Here is a 23132-nt window from a genome sequence, read left to right on the forward strand (position 1 = left end):
GAAAAAGCCAGATGTTTTTTAATTTGTTCCCAGCTGTGACCTTTCAGCTGTTTTTAAATGGCAGGTATTGTGCATCTGATTAAAGAAATTAGGTGCCTACTAAGTTGGAGGGATGACTACACCAACATGCATATTCACAAGGCAATCCCATCTCTTTCAGATGATTAACTGCAAAGTAGAACGATAGCTTAAATTCTTGACACTAACACAAAATGACTCACTAGGAGACAGTTATAGATGTAAGGATGTTAACTCCATAGCATGCAAACCAACCCATTCTATATTACACTAGAGCTTAGCATTTAGAGTTATGAAGAGTTTTGAACTACAGTAGCTAAAACATATTTGCTCCTCATGAAAGCATGGGTTGATGATCTACAGCTCTTTCAACCTCTTAGTAGTAAAGGTTGATTGGAAAAAGGATAATACTGGTCATTTTTGGCAGATTTGTACTAAACAGTAATGAGTGATAATCTCACAACAAGGTAGTCTTATTTTTTAATGATATGGATTCATGGCAGCAATAGGAGAAAACCCCAATGAGAGTAACATTATAATTTCATACTAATTCCATTTGGGGAGAAATACTAGTCACCATGGAATATATTATAATATCCCATGGCTAGTGGTTAATTATGGGACTATCTCAGTTTTATGAGAATCCTCACATATCACATAAAGTTACAGGGCTCCAATCTGATGATTCAACCCCATAATCTACTCTACCCGTGGAATATCATCTATTTATTTACTGTGTGGAGACAGTAAACTCAAAGTAAATCACACTTAAAATAACACCATAACCATTTTGTACCAGTGTGCATTCTTCAGCCTGTTACAAAATACTTCCTTCAGCGTGTATTGTGTTAGATAAAACAGGTCACCAATAGAGTGATTCTGACTGAACTTTAGTCACAAAGAGGCTTTTTGAAAGAACTAGCTTTCACCTATGATGGTCTTGTGTTCTTATCATTTTTTACTTTGAAGAAAATTCTGATTTGTCACTCCTCATGGTTGAGATATTGTCTCTTCATCTCATAGCCATGCATGTTGATGTCATTGAAAGAAGCACAAAGGAAGTGAGACCTTCTTTTGTGTGTGAATTCTACGATGCCAGTGCTAATTTCTGAAAGGTGGGAGGTAGTGGAAGTTGTTTGGTTTGGTTTTTTTTCCTTTTGTGCAACTATGTAAAATCCATTTAGATGGTAAAGAGCTTTCATTTTTTCTTTTCTGTTTTAAGACTCTCCCATTGCATCCGGTCGACCACAATCCATGCGATAGACTGTCTCTTTACTATTTTACTCTTCATGCACACATATGGTTGTATCTGTCCATTCCCCTCAGGTTGCAAATGCTTATCACAAAGTCATCTCCAGACAAGGAAGTAACTTCCTCATGAGTAGATGCTTTGTGGCTCTATAAATCAGGAGGAAAAGAGGGTGCTCGCAAAATGGTGGGTCACATCTGAATGTCACTCCAGCTATCCCATTGTTATGTGGGCAGGGAGACACCAGACTCGTAGTGGTTTAGTGGAGAGCTAGAGAATGACTTCTTATCCAGAAGTCCCTTGCTTTAAGTTCCTCCAACAACATATCCTGGTCCTTGAACTTTTGAGGACTTGGGGCCCAAGAACTCTGCGAGTTCAATTCAACTCCACACCGGTATCCTGAGAATACGTGTAACTTTGGTTCAATGTGGAACTGTTTTGGTTCAATGTGGAACAGTTCTAATGTCAACTGTTGCTACAGTACATATGAAGTACTGATAGTGACAGCAAATTATCCATTTCTGCAATAATTGATTAAAAGAGTCTATTTATATATATATATTTTTCAACAGCCCTATAACACACTTGTACTTCAACTGATGGAGATGGGCTCCGTAACCATCTTACTGGAGTTCCGATTCTGATCACCACTATGCACCACTGATAGCAAAAATATTAGCCTTATATTTTAGCTTCCTATAAAGGAAAAGGTGTATGTGTGTGAGAGACAAAGAAAGAAAATCATAAATCAGATCAGAGGCACACTGTTAAAAACAAGCTCTGCACAGCCTTGTCTCCCAGTCAGGAACACCAGTGCATTAATCCATCTTGATACTCACTTTCTAGAGTAATCATGTACTCCTAGGAATTGTACTATGTGTGAAACTTAGCAGGAGTCTCAGCATTCCGTGGAAATCCATAACGTGCAAGGAATGAATGTTCTAGATACTGTAAAAGCTTTGGATTAGTCACACTGCCTGGTTACAGACAACCAATTAACTGTGATTAACTAGGAACCCAAAATGTATTATTTAGTCCTAATGTCTCTAGCAAGAGATCCACCCCAATTCAAATATTTTCCCTTCAATTTTTATCTGTTAAACTCTAGTGCAGTTTCATAGCACTTTGTAGGAGATACAAGACAAACAACATGTACCTCTAGCACATTCTTTAAAATACAGCCTGTTTAATTGCTTATGATTGAGACATCAAGTACAGTTATGTCTGCTGTTTTTATAGCAATGTGATAAAAATTCACAAGATGATGAAACGGGGGAAATGGTCCCACCTATTACAGTAGCATTCTACAGAACAGTGCCATCTTATTGGCAGATTCAGAAGTATGCAGTGGACCAAATGCTGTTCTCAGTCTTGTGCATGCAACACACTGAAGTCAACAGAATTCTGAGAGCCCGATTCTGAAACCTTTACTCAGGCTGACCCTGAAAGCAGAAGTTAGCCCCTAATCTGAATAGCTCCTTTGTGTGATGACATGGCTTTCTGGCCATTCATAGTCTGAGACTCCATCGTTCACACAGGGGGGTCTTAAGTGGAAACTAGAACTGGTCAGAACATTTCAAAAATGTTAAGAAAAATGAGGGGGAAATTGTGAACATGCCATTATTTCTCTTCCCATTTTCTGCCCTGCTCTACTGGAAGTGCTACTTATGTAGATAAGAGATGAGCTATGCAATAGAGTCTCTCCTAGGAAATGCCTGTGACAGAACATACACGTGTTGGGTTAATCATTTACACATCAAGGCAGTGATTCCCCACTGGACCTAAGCTCAGGAATGTAAGGGAGGGTGCTGCCAAGGAACCGCTCATGGCTTCTTGATTCTCAGCTGTCTGGCCGTGGCTTAAATTAAATCATCGGGGGGAGGAGCTTTAAGTGATGCCACTAATGCAAGGTGGCTCTAAACCAGTGACAAACTGGTCACAGCAGAGCTTTGCTCTGCCACACTCCCCTCCCGGCAACAACTCACCATCTCCGTCTCTCCTCTCCCTTATGTTTGGCAGGGAGGAGGCAGCTTCTGGGGCAGGAGGTGTGAAGTCATGGTAGCAGCTTGAAGCCGGCAGTGATTCCCTCTGTGCAGGGGGAATTCTCCAGGGACAATCTCTGGCCACTTTAAATTCACTTTCTGCCACTTACGTAGCAAAGGGATATCGGCAGATTGGAGAATTGGACCCAAAATGATACAAAGGAGTAAATTTCACCCATGAGTAGCTTGACTGTAAAACTACTTGAAACCCAGACTTGATATACACTATATAGGCCTAGTTGTCTATGCCTTTAGAACAAGCATATGCCTTTCCAGGCCCTGACCCCACCAAATACGATTCTGTTGCTATTTACTATTTGTATTGCAGTATGACCTAGCAGCCACTGTCAAGATCAGGGACCCAAAGAGAAAGAAAGAGATAATCCTCTACCCCAAAGACTTACAGTCAAACTGACCAAGAAAGGCAAAGGGTGGGTAGAAGGAAGTATTATCTTCATTTTACATAGTGGTATTTGGGAGAACATGAGATTAAAGTGGTGATTTATCCAAGGCCACGCAGGAAGTCTGTATCAGAGATGGAGACTGAGCTGAGATGGCCTGAGTCCCAGAAGCCTGCTCCTAACAAAAAAAAAAGACAATTAACAACAAATAGTAATAATTTAGTGGTAATCCCTTGCACTTGTATATCATCCAAGGGCCTCAAAATGCTTTGCAAGCATTAGGTCTCCTAACTAGAGCTGCGTGAAAATCAAGTGAACCCAAATCTGAAAACAGAATTCAACCTAAACTGTTCAGCTTTACCGGGATTGTGCCCAAAGCCACACCTGCCCGACAACTACACGAAACTCAGCCCAAGATCACAAACATCTGCAAAACAGGCCCAAGTTTCAGGTTGGTGACAAAGCCTGAAAACAGGCAAAACAAATCTCCAAACTACTTGGTTTGGGGTTTTGTTATGAAAATTTCACACGAATCTCCTCGTCCTCACCCCGGTGTGCCCGCCCAAAAGATGTGCTGGCTTTATGGTTATGTCCTACAGTATCCATAGGAAGAGGTGGATGATGCTGTTTGCCAATCTATAATAGTGGGTCTGGAACACTAATGGAATCCATAACTCCTCTTGATGTCTGTAACATCGCCTGCACTTTGATGCCACAAATTAGCTGCACTCAGACGGAAACAGAATGACCAGAGTTAAGCACCTAAAGAAAAAGAGATGGGTGATTTTTGTTCCCTGACATGCAACAGGATCTACCCAAACCTTTTCTCTATATTAGGAGTTTCTATACATACACATAATTTGAAGGGAGACATTGCAGGTGCTTTGATGCTGCTCCAGAACCCTGAGATAAGGATTCCCTCCACCCCGAGTGCTCAGCACAGTGCCTTTATTTGAGCTATGGTCGAGATAGAGAGAATCCCTGGGTGTATGCATTGTGCACTCTGGGTGACTTACTTGCAGAATTGTCAACAATGAAGGCTGAATTCTCCACTCAGTGCAGATCTTGGGAAACCAGGCTGTTGCTGAGAGCAGTGCCGGGGAAAGGATCGCAAGGGAATCCAGGGCTGGAGAGGAACAAAATAAACCAACACTCCATAGCTAGTGCATCACCTTTACATCTGCAGTAGCCTTTGCAGTTGTTATGCTCTGTTGCTGAGAGGGAGAATGACCAGTACCCATCCCCAAACTCTCCCACTCTCTGCATGGGATGGGACAAGACTTGACCCTAAGAATTTTTTATTTAATTGTAACATATCAAGAAGAGCTGATCTCCATTTTTAAATATGATTTGGGGCTCCCTTCGGGTTCATATTCATTTTTGTCAGTGGAAACACTGTCTAGAAAAGTTTATCTAGGCTTAATTTCTTCTTCCCCCACCCAAATAAACCAACCAACCTGCACTCAAAAAACATACTGCCTCTGATTTTCAGGAGTGCAGAGGTCCCACAGCTCCAGCTGGAGTTAATGAGAGTTGCAGGTAATCAGTAGCTCTGAAAATCAGGTGTCTTGTCCACTAGTTGCAGTTTGTGATCGTAAGCAGGTTTTATGCAACCTACACTGCACATTTGGAAGATACGAGTGCAATGAATTTGTGGCCGTATACATATCATGATGGGCCACTAAATGACAGGTTTGCAATAAGGGGAATAGAACATTCCACTCAAAATACCACTCGAGATAAAGAAGAATCTCAATTGACTGTAGTAGCCTTGCTGTTTCTATCCTTGCTGTAGGCTAGCCTCTAGATAATGCATAACCACAAAGAACAGAGCAGTTCTCATTCGGGAGTGGTGCTTATATATCCTAGATCAGTAATTTTCAACCCATGGTCTGCAGACTCCTGGGGATCCACAGACTATGTCTAAGATTTCCAAAGGGGTCCACACCTCCACTCAAAAAATGTTAGGGGTCTGTCCATGAAAAAGGTTGACAACTACTGCCCTAGAGAGACTATTAAATTGGGCATGAGTCGCAAAGGTATAAGCGGGAGAAGCTCCCGCCCACTTCATTTTTGAATTATAAATGACCTTTCTAGTCTTTAAAATTCAAACGCCATTTAATAATTCCTAATCCCAAATATCAAAATTTGAATATTTATAGAAAAACAGTGCAATAATGATCACCTTGGTGTCACCCAAGATTTAACCCCGGGCCTCCAGCTACAGCATAAGCTCCTACAGCTTGAGAGAAAAAGACTAAGTCCTCATGTCTGGCACCCGTCATGGTCTCATGTAGGTCATGCAGAGAGGCGGCTCTGTAATATCCCTTGAACAGTGGATTCCAATAGCACCTCCTAAACATTTCATTGGGCAATTATCCACCTGTGGTCTGGCTTCCTGTAGTAGCAATAGAACTACGGTATTGTTCTAACTCAGAATTTTAATTAATATAAATGTCATCAATCCATTAAAATTTGAAAGAACTTTAGGGAATTGTGAATGGAATATTGGTCTCCTAAGCCAGGGTTCAGGTCAGGGGGACAGTGGCTGAAAGTTTTTACCATCCAATGGCTGTTAGGAGGCTTATGTGAAACAAGATGGTTGTCACAGTCCAGGCTGTAATGGAGAAGGTGTGGCCAAAGCCCCAAGCCACCAGGACCCTTCCTGGCAGACCTAGCTGAGTGGTCAAGTATTGAATAGGAATGGATGTGGAACTACCCTCTCACCCCTAAAGTGGAGCTTGTAAATCAAATAGGAAAGAAATAAGGGGAAGTCTCTTCTACCTTGCTTGTGCAGTACCTTTTCTATGGTTAAAAGAGAGGACTTCTGTTTTCAGAGTAGTCAGCTGGGCACTTTTCACATGTACTACATCACTACATCATTCACATGTACTACATGTGAAACCAAAAAAATAGCTCCCCCATTATCCCTTAGGTGGGTTCAGCCTTTGCTCTCTGGAAATAAACTGGGTCAGATCTTCAGCTAGTGTAACTTGCTATAGCTCCTTTTGGAGCTACACCTACTGGGGGGACACACTCCATTGAGGTTGGCAAATAAGTATTATATCCCTTCAACAGATGGGAAAACTGAGACACAGACATCTAATTCTCAGGTCATTAAGCCCACTTTGTGCCAGTCCTCCAGCACAAAGCAGCCTTAAATCTGGCAGATCCAGCTCCTTAAGTATTCCCTCACGGTAGAGGGATACTCCAATGGCACAGGCCTGCCCTAGCAGCTCCTACATCATTCACTAGTGCAGGTGGTGTTACTGGGAGGGAAAGGGTTGAGCATCCTTCCATCTGACTGATCCCCAGTGGCTGGAATTGCCATTCTGGGTCATGGGAAGCCAGTTATAAAATAGAGCAGCTTTTACATCTGAGCACTGTTTGGCTGGAGCAGAGGAGTTAAATGATTTGCCCACTGCCACGGAAAGAACTGGTAACAGAGATGGGACTAGAACTCAGGCACCTAATGCTATGCTCAGCCCACTACACCACAACCCTCTTACTTTATACCTGATTTAGACTCCATCCAAGCTTTCTGTTACTTCTAAGAAGATTTGCTTTTACAAAACAAGCACAGACCAGAAGTAACCAGTAGTTTACCCATTTCTGCTCTCATTGTTCTTTGCATTCATCCATGCTCCATACCCTACAGATCATCATACTGTATTCTTTATTTTTCAAATCTAAACTAGATCCACAATTTGGTGCTCTAAGATCTTAAGGGAGATGAACTTTACCTAGCGAGGAACCAATACCTGGCTCACCAGACTGAGCTTATATGTTGCACCATTCCCAAATACATGACCTACCGTAGGATCCACTGCAGTCTATGGAATTGCTAGGATTTTAATTTGACTCACAAAAGTACAGGATCAGAGTACAGAATTGGCGGACCATCTCTAGCAGGGACTGCGATGTACCTCTTTGGAAGGCAGCACTTCCAGGAGCAACACCTCTCACCATTGCATTATACACCTTTCCAATGGTATCTTCAAAGCAAGAAGCACTTGATCTATTCATGCTCCTGTACCTACTCCTTGTCTCCAAACTATCAACAGACAGGAAGCCACCATGCTGTCACCTCACTTCAGGAAGTAACGCCTCTTGAAGGTGATATTCTCTGACAGTGATGTCACAATGTTGGCCAATCAGGGTTCTCTGAGGCGGTAACCTTATTCACTGAAGTACCTTTATTGGGGGACAACCTTACCTGGAGGGACCCATTTCAACATGGTGGTGAGTAAATATTCAGAGGTAGGTTGGGTTTGAAGAGCATCTGGGAATTTGTCTAGTATACTAAATTTCTGCTGTAGAGGAGACAAATTCTGCTCTCAGCTCTACCAATGTAAAGTCTGTTGGTGTGACATCTACTCAAGAATACTTCAGAATCAGTTTTAAAATATACAGTAAAATAATATTCAGGTGTTTGTTAAAGATAACTACATCTGACTCTATACAAAGCATGAAAATCTTGGGGTAGCTAAAATTAAATTGAGTTGATGTGTAGGAACAAATGAATTCTTTTACATGTTCTTCACATTTTCTCTTTCTCTTTCCTCTCTCTCTCTCGTTCTGTTTGTTAACATTTACTTGTTATTACTGTATGTTGCTTGCAACTTGTGTATGTTACAGACTGTCACATTTTATTCTGTGAAGTTTTTCTCCAATCCCCATCAACCTGAGCTCCATATTGGGCAGCAGAGGAGATTACAATACTGTTCTTTAAATGCAAAACGACAAGGAATGTCACAGACTATAGGTAACTCCATTGAGGTTGTGATACAAGGTATTAATACAAAGAGTAAGTACATGATGCAAGAAAGCACTATCTAGCTAATGTGCTATTTCTTTCAGATAGTCTGCATGGAAAACAATTTTCATTGCTCTCCAGCAGAAAATTTCCCAAACCTATTGGCTTAGAGACCTGCTGTTTTAAAAATCAGTGATTCCCATCTTAGCACATCATAGTTCATTTTCAAAGACTCAAACCCACACTCTCTGTGCTGTACTTCCATCCATAACCTCCACGCCATCATTTCATTGTCAATTGCTTGTGGCTTATTATATCTTCCCCATCATTCTTTTTATAATCTAATGTAGTTAAATCCCTTGCACTTTAAGGGCCTGATTTAGCAATGACAAAAACAAACCTCTGTGCCTGCGATCCACGTTTCTGAATCCTACCCAAGGGTCTGGAGCCCATAAAACATTATTTTATTTTTGTAGCTTAGCATGGTCTAGAGTGGAAGCCAAATGGATATTTTGTTGAATCAGGTCCTGGCTGAGGCTTTTGGTTGTCGCCTGCATGTTATTTGTGGGGTCTGGGAGGGAATGATAAAAAGAGGCTGAGAGGTATTTTTGTGTTTGTTTTCTAGAGAAACAGTATTACGTTTATTGCTTCTAATCTCACTCTACGTTGCAAGTGAGATATATTTTATTTCAAACTCACAATTGCCCAGACACTAAAGCAGCAAGGTTGTATTTTTATCAATTCATAATTTATTCCCATAACTCTTTGTTTTATGGCATGCTCTGACCCTCTCGTAAACTGTGGGGAGACACAGAAGAGTTCACCGGCAGGAGGGAGGGGCCTGGCAAAAGAGACAATTCCACCAATCAGATATTAAAAATAGTGGGTTTCTCAGGTGCTCAGCAGCTCCCAGGATTTGGTCCTACATTTTTACTGGTCTCTACAATCTCCTTTGGAACTTGGATTTATCACTTTTACAAAAAAAAGGGCAGTTTCTTAATAATTCAGCAGAGGCAATAAGAGGAGGATGGGGGTTAAAGTTGGCTTCAAGTCATCATTTACGTTTTCCCTAGTGTGGGGATGCCTAAAGGTTTGCCTAGCCCCCACCATAAGCTACAGCAGCCTCAGGGCTGCTTGAATTTGAAATTAACTCCCTAAATGACCGCATGGCTGAGAATAGCTAGAGCACGGCAATTCTCCAACCACACCCTCTTCTTCCTGGCTATGCTCCCAATGCTGGTGGCTGCTGGGGGTGTGTCAGAATCATTACCACCAGGGAATCCTCCTACACCAGGGATGTTCCCTGCTGGGCAGAGTTCCATCCTCTCTATAAATACATGAGAGGGATAAATACCAGGGAGAAAGGGGAGTTCTTTAAGTTAAGCGCCAATATGGACACAGGAACAAATGGATATAAACTGGCCATCCACAAGTTTAGGTTTGAAATTAGACAAAGGTTTCTAATGATCAGAGGAGTGAAGTTCTGGAATAGCCTTCTAAGGGAAGCAGTGGGAGCAAAAAACCTAGCTGTCTTTCAGACTGAGCTTGAGCTGTTCAGGGAGGAAAGGGTATGATAAGGCTGCCTATAATGGCATGTAGCCAATCTGTGACTGTTAGCAACATATACCTCCAATGGCCGGTGATGGGACATTAGATGGGGAGGGCTCGGAGTTACTATAGAAGATTCTTTCCCAGGTGTCTGGCTGGTGGGTCTTGTGCACATGCTCAGAGTCTAACATGGTCAGTGGTTCTCAACCTATTTACCATTGTGGGTCGCATCCAATACTACCTGTATGGACCCGAGGATGTCACATGGGCCACAGCTCTGTGGGCCGCAGGTTGAGAACCACTGGAACAGATTGCCACATTTTGGGGTCAGGAAGGAATTTTTCCCAAGGTCAGATTGGCAGAGACCCTAGTGGTTTTTCATCTTCCTCTGCAGCATGGAGCATAAGTCACTTGCAGGTTTAAATGAGTGTAAATGGTGAATTCCCTATAGCTTTAAGTCTTTAAACCATGATTTAGGGACTTCAGTAACTCAGCCAGAGGTTTGGGATCTATTACAAGGGTGGGTAGGTGACTTTCTGTGGCCTGCGGTGTGCAGGAGATCAGATCAGTCTATCACGATGGTCCCTTCTGACCTTAGCGCCTATGAGTCTATTGTGGCCCTTTTACACTGCCAGAATGGTGTAAAGGGGGGCCATAAAGTAACAGTCAGGCCCATAGATGTTCAGTGTAATGGTCCCTCCTCTAGTCATAGCATTTCAATTAGATTTACCTTCTCTGATGCAACAGTGTGAAGAGGCTAACTGCTGAGCAGCTGCTTCCGCAATGGGGATTATAGTCAGTGTTTACCTAAGAGATATTGTATGTTGGGAGTAATGCAAAGCGTCAGGAGCTGAAGATCGGCATGCTTGCCAGAACTGAGATCCAAAAGAGCTTTAGTAAGTGTTTGAGTCCATCCCTTGTGGGACTATTCATAGGATATACCCATGTCTGCGTGATGCCCCCCTGGAAGTCAAGGCTATCAAAACCTTGCAGTGTCCTGGGCAAGTTGGGATTCATCAACTGAACCCCAGAGGTTTGGTTTGCAAGGAAGGTTTGCTTGGAGATTTCAGTTAGATTGGATACCCTCAACAAGCAGATCTTCATCTTCCAAGTAACTAGTATCTTCCCAGCACTAGCCCTTCCCTACAATCAGTCATTTCTTCCCCCATCCCACCCCACCCCCACATCCAGACTTAAGACCGCTTTTCTTACTTTGATATAGGGCAATGAATGTCTTGCTGCTTCTCCTTCTGGGGCCAAGAGGACCCCTCTGCTGCACCTCTGGGTCTTTGTGGAGTGCCAAGTAGCTGCTCCTTCAGCAGGGTTTGGTCTTTGAGGAGTAGATGTGCGTACAGAAGATCACTGTATCCTTCGATCCTTGAACAAGGGCAGGATATGCTCCAGTACTTTTGTGGGAGCTGAAGAAACAGCCCTATGTCTCCTGGTACCTGGCTCTCTAATCTAGGGCTAATGCGGCCCCAGACATGTTAGCATAATAGCAAGGGAGCCCTGGCAATGCTCATGCCCTGGGAGAGACAACCCATAAATCTACCATGCAGGATTTCCTTGGCTATCATGCTACAAATTATGGGAGCATATCTCAGCCCCATTTCAGTTGAAGTGGCCCATTCTCATTGCACCTCAGTCAAGAAGGTGGCACCCTTTGCCTGGCAGCTAAATCCTGTAAAGTTTGGAGAAGGCAACAACCCACAGTGAGTGCCCTTTCAATCCACCCAACCCCACAGCCTCTGCTATTAGGGAAAGTGGCCACTTCACAGTTCTGAAGTCAGGAAAAGGAGGGAGCCACCCAATCCCCACAAAAAAAACCCACACCTCCCAAAGACATTACGATAAGAACGGTTCTGTTGGTTGTTATTGGATAGTTGTTGGGGGCATGGAGAAGTTTGGCAAGAGGAAAAGAGAATTTGTTTGGGCTTCCCAAATGCAGGAACCACCTCTGCATATATTTGCCTGCATTCAGAAGCACAGAGTGAGGCTCATGGATGCATCGATACATTGAGGTCTGTGAACAATTCGATCCAGGGTTCAGATCAAGTAGGTCTGAGGCTCAATGCAAATATTTCTCACACCTCTAACTCAAGCACAAGCCAACAGTGGCAGAGAAGTCAAAGTGGCAGCCCTTGAACCTCTGTCTATAGATCATGCCATTGAGAAGGAGGAGAGCCCACAGACTGCGCATGGACAGTCTCCGTTATAACCCTCTTCCTGCATGTGCAGCACTCTCAGCACAACAGTACAGACACCACACACTGAGGAGAGGAGATCTGTGTTTTGGCTGGATTGTCAGCCTTGCCTTTCAGTTTTCTGGCAGCTTTTATTAGTTTGTATCATAATCTTTCTATTTCAAAATCTAATTTTTGTCTGGAAAAGTCCTTGGCATTTTAATGGCAGTTTCCTAAAGAGGGTGAGGGGTGGGATGAAGAAATTTAAAACAAGGATCCCAATAAGGCAATGATGAAACAAACTACTTACCTGCGAGGTCTGCAGGTGTTTCTCCCCATATCTAAGACAGCTGAGTATGGAGGATTTTTAAAAAGCTTTTGTCATTCAATAAGCATTTGAAGGCAGTTTAGTCCTAGGAATGGGGCACTGGACTAGGATTATTCCTGAGACTCACCTGTTGTGTTACATTTGGCAGGTCACTACACCTCTCTGTACCTTCGTTTCCTGATGGGGAAAATGGGGGTCATCACACCTGCTTTCCTTTGTAAAGCAACTGAAGATCTACAGAAGAAACCTCTCTATAGGCCTGATCCAAAGCCCACTGAAGTCAATGGAAAGACTCCCAGATCAAGCCCTAGAAGAGCTAAGCACTATGAATTATACCATGATTCAGTTAATAGTCCTAGCATATCCATTATCTGATGGCAAGAGCTTCTTTGGTGCTCTTGTATTCCCATAGTAATAGAGCATTTTGTTAGATATTTTAATCTGAGGGTATATCATGCTACAGATTTTTATAAAGAACAAAATCTAAGTGGCATTCTATGTAAAACAATGTTTTTATTGCGGTAATGCTCTAGGAGCCCCAGTTGTAGACCGGGGGCCCAATGTGCTAGGTTCTGTACAAATGCAGAACACCTTTTTGGTCCCTGCTCCTAAAAGCTTACAATCAAACATGAGACAATAGGCAGAATATGGTTCCCTGGTATTGCATTCCTCCCTGAGACCAAGCATCTTTCCTTGGAAAGGTCACTACAATTTCCTTGGCTTCAGATTTTATTATTAACATGAAGCCTGATTCTGCTCCCATTGAAATCCACAGGAGTTTTGCAATTGGCTTTAATGGGAACAAGACCAGGACCATAAAAACTGGCCCCATTTTGCCCAAAGGTTTATTAATATTTAGGAACTATTTCACAAACCTTGGTCCTGTTTGGAGAGAATTAGGGCGATTTGAAAATATTGTCCCCTATGTTGCCCATGTCACATCTCCAGTTCCGTCAGTGGAGATGACCTACTAATATCAGGACTTACACTGGCCCATAAAGCCTACAGTGCAAATTTCAGTTAACTGTGAAGTCATTTTGCATCCTTCACATACAAATTTTTTTAAAAAATACTTAAATGGGTGGAAAAGATAATTTGACCTAGGCTGATATTATTTTATGCCAAGTTTAGCCTAATGCACATTTTGGAACAAATATGTATCCCAAAATATAAAACAGAAATGATGCTACAGGCATCACTCCCATTGACTTGAATGGTGCAGGATCAAGCCCTAATTCGTTTAGTTGCCTTACAGTAAAATCACAGTCCACTTTATACTTTTAAAGTAAAGTGTGTAATTCAAGTAAATGCGGGAAGTGACATTTGGGCCAAGTTTAGCTGTACACATAAGCTCTGATCCAACACTCACCAAAGTCAATGGCAAGACTGTAGTTGACTTTGGATCAGCCACTTACTCCTCACTCCTGAAATGGTTTTAGCATGTATAGAACGTCCAGTGAAGACAGTGGGAGTTTTGAGTATTAACTTATGTATGGATTAGGCTGAAATTTAAATTGCTGCACGTAAATCCATTACTGATATGCAGACTATCTAAAAAATATATGATCATTCAGTCCCCCATTGACAGAAATAGAAATAGACTTCCCTCCACAGTCATTTCTGTCCATGACATCCCTTTCCCCCAAATATAGGCCAAATTGTCATCTGTGATTAGCACTGCAATTTTAATTACCACAGGGCAGATCTCAATGGCATAGCCTACATGTCTCGTGTGTAGCATTGCCATTGACATCAACACAAGTACTATGGGTGGAACAGGTTTCAGATTACACAGAGAGATCCGTAGCTCAGATTGCAGAAGAATGATTTGCCCACAGTTCCTTATCTTTAGGAACTCCTGAAATGGAAAGAAAATGCTAAAGTGGCTATTATTCAACAATGTGCATTTATAAATCATTAAATGCTCCGAGAGTAGCAATTGGGGATACAGGGTCAGAGGCAGCCTGAAACCAGGTGGGTTGTATGGGTGTCACTGAAGCCATTATAAGTCATGTGGGAAGGTCTATGACCTCTGAAAACTCCTGTAACATTTGAGTAAATTTAATGCTAATGAAAGCAAGAAACTAACTATGCTTAATTGTATGACATATACTGTGGGCAGTTTTTGTACACGCTTCCTGGCATAGCTTTGCCATGGACCTCAATATTTGTTTTCAATACCCCTTCCATTAAGCAGAGATGTAGGGATGGTTTCATGACATGAACAACCAGGAACGGGAGTGATGCTCTCAAATTCATTTTCACTTGTGACCTGAGCTGGAGGCAAGGCCACAGCCCAATACTATGAGGCATTAGTTTTCTGTATGCTATGGGAGTGCTGTCTTTCAGATGAGATGTAATGCTGAGGTTGTGACCATTTGTGCTCATTGACAATCTCGTATGGTTTTTGGGAACAGTAGGATGTTAACTCCAAAGTCTCAGCCAAATGACAACTTGAGTAATTCTGCCTAAATTCTCTCTGCAACTACAATTGGATGAGGCATGCTTCACTTCCTGGCCTGAAGTACAATGGCTGTGGTATGTGCTGTGAAACAGTGATGTGTTACATCCAGGACATAGCTGCATTTTAGTGGTGGATGTAGTGCTCCAGGGGTTTTGTTTGCATTTCAGCTTGTACTTGCAGAGTGCTTTAGAGTGTTTGAGGGTGCTATCTAAATGATTGCTTATTATTAGATATGAGTCTGAGCCACACAGTTCTGATCTGGAGAAGGATACAAACTTTCCTAATGTTTCAGATACACAGGTTTGGTTCAGGACCATCTCTAATAATTAATATAATCTAAGACCCTATGCAGCAATGAGCTCCACACTGAAAACAGTGGGGCTCTGTGCAGGTATAGCTGTCCCTCCTGTACTTGACTCATTGTAGCATCAGGGCCTTATCCTGTAGATGTGAAGGCTAGTACACTAACCCACTGCGTTGCGGATCCCCTGAGGAATAGCAAAGTTCACAGTTTATATCAGTGTGAGTTTTAAAGAAGCAGCTCAGTATCATGTGATGTCATGGTTATTAAGGTAATTGTGTGGTTTTTGTGCAAAGTAAACAGGAGCATGAAATATACGTATATTATTCACACACAAGAATTACAATCAACCTATGCCCTGAAACTTCAGAAACCTATTCAAATTAGTCATCATTAATTTCAGAAACTATCTTTTGCTTCTCTTACTGCGTCTGATGTATTAATAAAACTAGTTGGTCAAAAAACAAACAAAAAAACCCCCCTACCACTACCATATTCTATGGGGAACTGAACTGATCACTTCTGCAAGAAGGAAAAAAATGTACCAGTAGGAGGGTGCAAAATGGAGTTGATTATGTGGGGAAACACTTTATCTGCTTAGGGAAAAAAATCAAGACATAAAATGCAATTAGCATGTATGTACATAAACAGTGTACATACCATACAATAGTATGCATACCATACATATGTGTCTATATCTGTGCTGATAATTTTATATGATAATGAGAAGAGTGCTCTATTTTCAAAAAGCACTTACATATTATTTATCCATCATGCCCTTCTGAAATTATTGCTCTGGAAGGTTTGCTCATCCTATTTAATGCATTCTCTCTGTTTAGAGTTTCTATGTAGGCTTGGATTTATTTTCTTACTTGGCCTCAGCTCCACGGAAAAATAGATGTCAAAATTGCACAGGGCTTGGAGCAAGTCAACAGGTGTTTTTGGAAAGGGTGTTGAAATAAAGCTTATCGGTGCATTGTCCCTTTCATTAAGAACTGTAGGATCACCTGCAGTGTGCGCCCTACAATATCTAAATAATAAGCATTATGCAACCGAGGTTTAGAATGCTGCAAATTTCTGAATTGTACCCACTCAATTAAGCACATAGCTTAGCTCTTGTGTACGGGTTATATTTTGACTGTTTCCCCCTCCTTTTAGCTGAAATGTCCCTATTGAACTGTGCCATATTTTGAGTATATTCTCAATATACTAATTTGCACTTTGAAAACATTTTACAAATCTTGTAAGAGCACTTTAAATTGTTTTATGACTGTGAAGCAAATCAGATACAGAAAATATTCCATTCTCAGTCTATCTTCATGGGGACATGTGGAGTAAAGTGGACACATTTAATGACACATTTTCATTATTTGCAGTCAGTGGGTAAATGTTACTTAATTTATTTTCAAAATCCATGGGCTGCTGTATTGTTTTTCACCTGTAGCATCCTCTGCTGGCATTGCATAAACTGCATATGTCACAGAATAAAACATCAGAAAGTGGATTGTTTTTTAAAATCCATGTTCTGCTGTCACATTCCTATACATGATGTATGCTGTGCATCCGTCTAAAATGTGTACTACCATTCTGTGTATTTGAAAATATAAGCAAAACAAAACAAACTGTTCAAACTTTGGGGATCTTTTGCCCACGTAATATTGTACAAAGATATAAATCTGCATGAACAGAATTTACTCAACTACTACAATGCAACTCACCATTAACTGCCTCTCCAAAGTTCTGTGTGTTTTAGTAGTTTTCATGAGACACAGATCATTCATATGCCATCTTATGTCATGCTAAACATGATCTAGTTTCTAACTGCAGTCTTCTGCTCATAGGACTAGGAACCAATGCAAAGCAGTTTCTGAAACTGCCTCATATATGTGAAAGTACCACAGGTTGTTGTTCTATCTAATAAGATAACATTTCATTTCTCCTTCCACTTAACGCATTTTATTTTATGTTGGTGCAGTGCACAAAGCCACTGTGTCTAGGACAAATGTGCTACCTTTTAAGCATCACCATGCTACTCCTTAGCTGTGATCCCGAACCTACAGATTTAACTCTGATAAACAGTTCTTAGTGTTTCAATAGCCTTCTGCTTATATGTTTGAAGATTCGAAACTGAATGGTGAGGTGGCCAAGGCGGCGCTGGCAAATGAAGACTGTCCCCACATAGACCAGGCTATAACGCCTGATGAGGGCCTGCCCTTTACCCGCTCTGGCACTCGGGAGAGATATGGACCCTGCTTCCTCTTATCAACCGGGGAATATCCCTGCCCGCCTGATGGAGGAATAAGAAAGGGTATGTAGCTGAGGTCCTGTAACCACATAGTCAGTGACCTTGTTTAAAAAAAAGAGAGAAAAAGTCATCTACTAGTTATCATGGACTAGTGGGCTTGGTTTAGATATGCACTAAAATAATAACCTGATGTCTGCATTTTGAGTTTTTAATCTATTTCTCTGGGAGAGGAAAGCTACTAGAGCTACCATGTGCAACTGCAGTTTAGTCTTCCATGTTAGCTAGCTCAGTGAGCTTCAGCAGCCAATATTCTGCAATGTCCTTAAACGATTTCATCCTCCAAAGACACATCGATTAATATTTATGACAGCAGTGAAGGCTGCCCATTTGGAAGACTCATAGATTGTAATGTGCTGTGAATGGCAAACACTTTGGTGGGCAAAAATAAATAAATGCCCCAGCAAACACCAAGAAAAACAAAGTGATTATTCAGCTGCATTTATACAGCACTTCAGTTAATTTCTTTGTCATGCCTAGCTGTATAATTGAACACAGAGAGAGCTTCATATGGGAGCATTTGTTAGCATAGACCTCTTTTAGGACTGGAAAGTAATCTAACTAAAATTGGTTTCCTCTGGTAAACTAATATTTATCATAATTAATTTTTAAAATGCTGACTGCTCCCAGAAGTAATTTAGTTTTACTTAGATAATGGTCAGAATCATCCATATATTCAGCAACATTAGGTCCTAAAGTAACGAACAAACGAAAAAGACTTCCTGTAATTTTTTTTTATGATAGACTAAATCTTGCCCAAATGGTTTAATCCAAGAAAAGCAAGCAAACCAAAAATGCAGATATCTTTAAGTGCATAAAATTAGAACTACATATGTGTATAAAAGTTAATTGGTAGTGGTTAATTTCACTAAGAGTTATCTATCATTGAATCAGTGTCTGTCACTGGTGTACTGTATAGAGTATATAATATATTCAGTATTTTAAAAAAATGCAAAGATTCTATGATGTAAACTATACCATGGATATGGGTTTTAGAATTCCCATGTGCCATTGTATGATGGACAACAGTCTATAGTAAATGCCAGTTATAGATAGTGTATGTAATTATAATTTCTAGGTTTATCATTAACAAAGATATAGTTGGACCACTGCACTTTCATATGAAAGTATCTCTGCTAAAATTTACCTTTGTAGCAAAGTGTTTTACCTGATTCTGTATTGGATAAGCACTGGCCATTTTCATTCAGCCTGAGCCAGTTTTGGTTGCTTCAGTGGATCCGGAGAATGCTCCAAATGGCACACCTTTTGGTATGAGGAATGTATAGTTCTCATGATGCACTGAAACATGAAGCAGGCTCTCTCTACTGAATGAAACAGAGGCCGGTTGGCTAAAGAGTAACAAATGTCAGCATATTGTTGGCCTGTTCGAAACACGTTGAGAGCATCTTAATTGTTGTTCCAACTGAATTTCATCCATAGTTTGTGCAACTATGTGTGTATACTAGCTGAGGTTGTTTTTGTGCATGTCTGGAAAAGGATGGGAGTGGCGGGGAAAGTGGAAATTGAATGCATGCAAACTATTTTTTTTAAATGTGGTGAGCAAATGAGTAGTATCTCTATAGCAACTGAACAAATGCTGTTGGTTTTTTTAAAGCTACGAGTCACCTTAATTTTTGCCTGAGATCCAAATACATGAGTCAGTGGGGGAAAGTGCGATTGAGTTTACACTGAAAAGAAACAGAAAAATCCCTCCATCGGACTTTTTGCCCCCAGTTGTTTTAAGACAGAACTATGACACTGCCTACATTATTATACAGTCTGCCCATTCCAGAGAAACCATTCTGCTTCCTCCCCTCCCCCCATTTTTTAAACTTTCTCCTACTTACATGGCCTTCTGAACCACGTTGCAAGCGATACTACTCTCAGCATGTCAATGCATGAGGATGCTACTTAACTGGCCACAATGTTGACCTCATTCTTAGCCCATTCTGTTGTTGATCCAATGCTGTACTTTGCATTTTTCTTTTAAATGAAGGTTACGAAATGTCACGGAGCCTTAACAGCATAGCTGGCATAAGCGGAAAAGCGATAGGATTATCCTCAGTGTCTGCGCCCTACAGCTCTCCTAGCCCAGTGAAACGTTCTTGGTCTCCCATCCCATCTATTTTGTAGCATGGATCAGTAGCAGAGAATGGTCTAAAAAGCTTTATTTACAATTAGCCTATGCTATGTTTCATATAATCCAGGTGACTAAGTCTGAAGATGTCATGTCTCACAGTAGCACTTCGTGGGCATGGTGTTACTACTGACATTTGGTGACAACACCCTTAAATAGTATAAAGATGACACTAGGTGGGCATTAAATAGTACTGGTGGGCCATATGCTGCATGGTATTGGTACATAGGATGAAGGGTGGATGCACCAGATAATTTCTTTAATGGTGCGCCATGCTGGTATGTGCTTATCTTGGCTAATGGTGGATCCACTGGCTCTTATGGAATGGGATAGGCATTTAGTCAATGCTGAAATGTGCCAACGATTGAAGATTTTGATTTTCTCAGGATATATTTGAGCCATAGGAACCCTGCAGGAGTTTGAGCAAACAAGCACAGTAGGATGAAACTTTGCATGGGCGCCTATTATAAGTTGAAAGCAATACTCAGATACACTGTAGAGAGGTCTCAGTCTGGCTGACTGCATGGAAAAAAAAATTCCTGTTGAAGAAGAATATGGCTGCCTCTGCATGTAGCTACTCTACCTTTTCCTCTTTCCTTTAAAACTAAAATGCCAAGCTTGATTTGAAAAGCGCAGGAAAGAAGCTCAAGTATTGATTGTATTCTTTACATGCAGATCTTTGCAAAGAAAGTCCTGTCATTGCTAAATATATGCCAACAGAGGCAGTCAGAGTGACTTGACAAGGCAAGATGGAGATGAACATTGATGGCTAATAAACATCTGTGTGGAACTGTGCAGGCATAGAAGACCTCCTCATTTGGACAAAGTAAACTCGCTCCATGCAGGTTTTAAGGATGATTCTATGTGGTTTCAGAGTTGTACTAGAGATGCAGGCTTTTTCTACGGCCAAAATGTAACAAAACTGTAGAAGATCTCTTCTTCCTTTCTTTTTTGTTTTGTTCATAGCATGAATTGCATGAAGTAAACAAAAACTGCAATTGTATGATTAACTTTAAGGGGGGGGGGGAAAAGAAAGTTATATATTTTCTTTGAAAGCTCTTTACTTTTACATACATTGTTGTAGCCAAAATGTAAAACATTATAAAACTGTACATTTCTTTGCTATGGATTGCTTCTTTTTGTATACAAGATACAGAGTAATGGTTTTAAAAAGTGCAATCAGGCAGTCATCGGTCATATTGACCATGCCTTCATAATTCATCACACTGACATGGAAATCAAGAACTTTTAATTCAACTAGAATTGTGTAAATTTAGGAAACTCCTTTTTTTCCTGTCTGTTTTCGTTGGCATGCTTGTGACACATGGGACCTTTCTTTGGACCTGACGGTAACAGCTGGTCTAGATTTAATTTCCAGCTCTGGTTATGTTGTATTTTATTGATGTATAGATCCAACGTGAAGACCCTTCATAACAAATTGTTCATATTAAGTAATCAGTATGGATTTGAAACAAAAAAAAGTGTTATTTTAAAACTGAGACTTATAGTACAAAAATCAGGAGAATACTCAAGTATAAACTTGTCTCAAAGTTTAAAAAACAAGACAACAGCATTGTATGCAATTTAGTACTTCTGAGTAAAATGCATGCACAATGTTATGCAAAACAATTCTAGCATGAAATAAATTTTGTATCATGGTTTCAGTGCCTGCTGTACAGTGTAAAGCAGAATTATTTTCTGAAGTGATCAGGGGTTTCCAGAGACTTGCTTCTGAAATCTTGAATAAATATAGTGTTCCCAACAGAAATGCTGGAGAGAAGCTTGGTATTGGCTTGATTCTAAAATGGTAATTTTGGTTAGTGAATAACAAATGAAGCCTGCAAACACTTGATACAACCAATGTCTGACGTTTTCACAGCACTAGTAAATATTACCAAGGAAGATAAAATCTAGAATTATTTAGGTATCTCTTCATCTCCCCCGAAATAATAAAAGTTTGTCTTTTTAGTAGATGAAGTGAATTCAGTTTTTCTTACTTCTGTGAGTCTCTCTTAACTTGTTCTTCACTGAGCCCTAATAATCTACCAGCTCTGAAACTTTGCATGAGGTCCAGAGCTAAACTACTGCGGGTGCCTGAGTTATGTCTTAGCTGTCAGATATAAAGGGCACCAGTAGGAATTCAGGAAAGTAATGACATCGTACTTCATTTCAGATTCCACAAATAAAATGTATGGATTATTTACCAGGACCCTTCTAGTAGCTTGAACATTTCTGCAAAGTATTTCTTTAAGAGTTCCCCTTTTGTCATCATATCAGACAATTTAATACACTTGGCAGCATTCGAGCCAGAAGGCAAGAAGGCATCTGGGACTGCTAATGGAAATGAAAAAGAAAAGAAACAGAATCTGAGAGGCCCTGAGGAATTATGAATAAAAAAAATCAAGGAAGATGCACCAAAAGGTATGGTAAGTGTTACAAACAAACAAACACACACCACACATACACACACAACATCCTCATAGCCCCATAAACCTCCACCTCCAGAAAGAAAAAAAAAGTGCAGCTATCAGACCTGTGATTTAGGAAGAAGATTAATACTGAGGATCTGAACTTGAAGCTAGTAATGAGGCTCCTTCATCTTTTCTGATTTAGCATTATGCATTAATTCCTAGTTCAGCCTGCCTTCTTTTTTTAGGAGTAATTTTCCATCTCTGTTTCTATCCTGGCATGGTCTTCCTTGATAATGGGCAATTTCTTATCTCCAGAATGCAAGCTAATCCAGGGTCCAACCTTGCAGAAGCTCATGTGGGTTTTTTTTTGATACAGTGTATTAAGGATCTAAAAATAGATTTATTTGTTATACTTTTGTATTAATTTAATAACATTGTTCAGAGACCTGGTGTGAAATCTGCTCCCATTCCCTTATTACCATAACATAATTAATACTGATTAAAAGCTCAATCCAATAAATCCCACACAGGTGTTCCCCTTACCCAGTGCTTGGTTCAGATAAGAGTATTTCCTTTAATTAACAGCTTGAGTACCCAAGCCCTGAGATAGTTGTCATTCTGTCCTATTTTCTCCCGGAACCATGTTACCAGTCCGATGTTGGGGTCTTTCACTTAAAATATACCTCCTTGCTCATTCTTCTCTCCACTCTGCAGTAATTGAGTTTTCTGGATTCCTTTCACTAAACCTTCAGAAATAGAACTGCATTTCTCATTCACTGACCTTCAGGAGGCACTTTCAAAACATAAGGTCCTTGGTGATTCCACAGTTCCCTTTTGCATGACAGAAAATGTACCACTGTGACGACAGACCCCCTGATCTCTCCCTAAGCAATTCGGACAGTCCAGCAAGCAACAGCTGAGAGACTTGAAGGTTCTAGAAGAACTCATGTGAGGAAGCACTAGTCTGTGCACAGTGATGCCAGCAAAGTGCT

At 40.8% G+C, this 23132-nt stretch overlaps 1 protein-coding gene across 3 annotated transcripts in view; it reads left to right on the top strand.

Moving 5' to 3' along the window:
• Positions 1–23132, top strand: part of KCNC1 (potassium voltage-gated channel subfamily C member 1) — a 195486-nt gene that overhangs the window by 130188 nt on the left and 42166 nt on the right. The window contains exons 3-4 of one of the 3 annotated variants that reach the window (XM_039536442.1): positions 17410–17598; positions 22007–22155. In XM_039536442.1, coding sequence (XP_039392376.1) covers positions 17410–17598; positions 22007–22119 — 302 coding nt within the window. In that variant the 3' untranslated portion in view covers positions 22120–22155. Of the gene's footprint in view, positions 1–17409; positions 17599–19588; positions 20744–22006; positions 22156–23132 lie in introns of those variants that run through there. The other 2 variants (XM_039536445.1, XM_039536443.1) reach the window with 2 other exon arrangements.

The sequence above is a fragment of the Mauremys reevesii genome, linkage group 4 (assembly GCF_016161935.1).
Source record: "Mauremys reevesii isolate NIE-2019 linkage group 4, ASM1616193v1, whole genome shotgun sequence".
NCBI classification, from domain to species: Eukaryota; Metazoa; Chordata; order Testudines; family Geoemydidae; genus Mauremys; species Mauremys reevesii.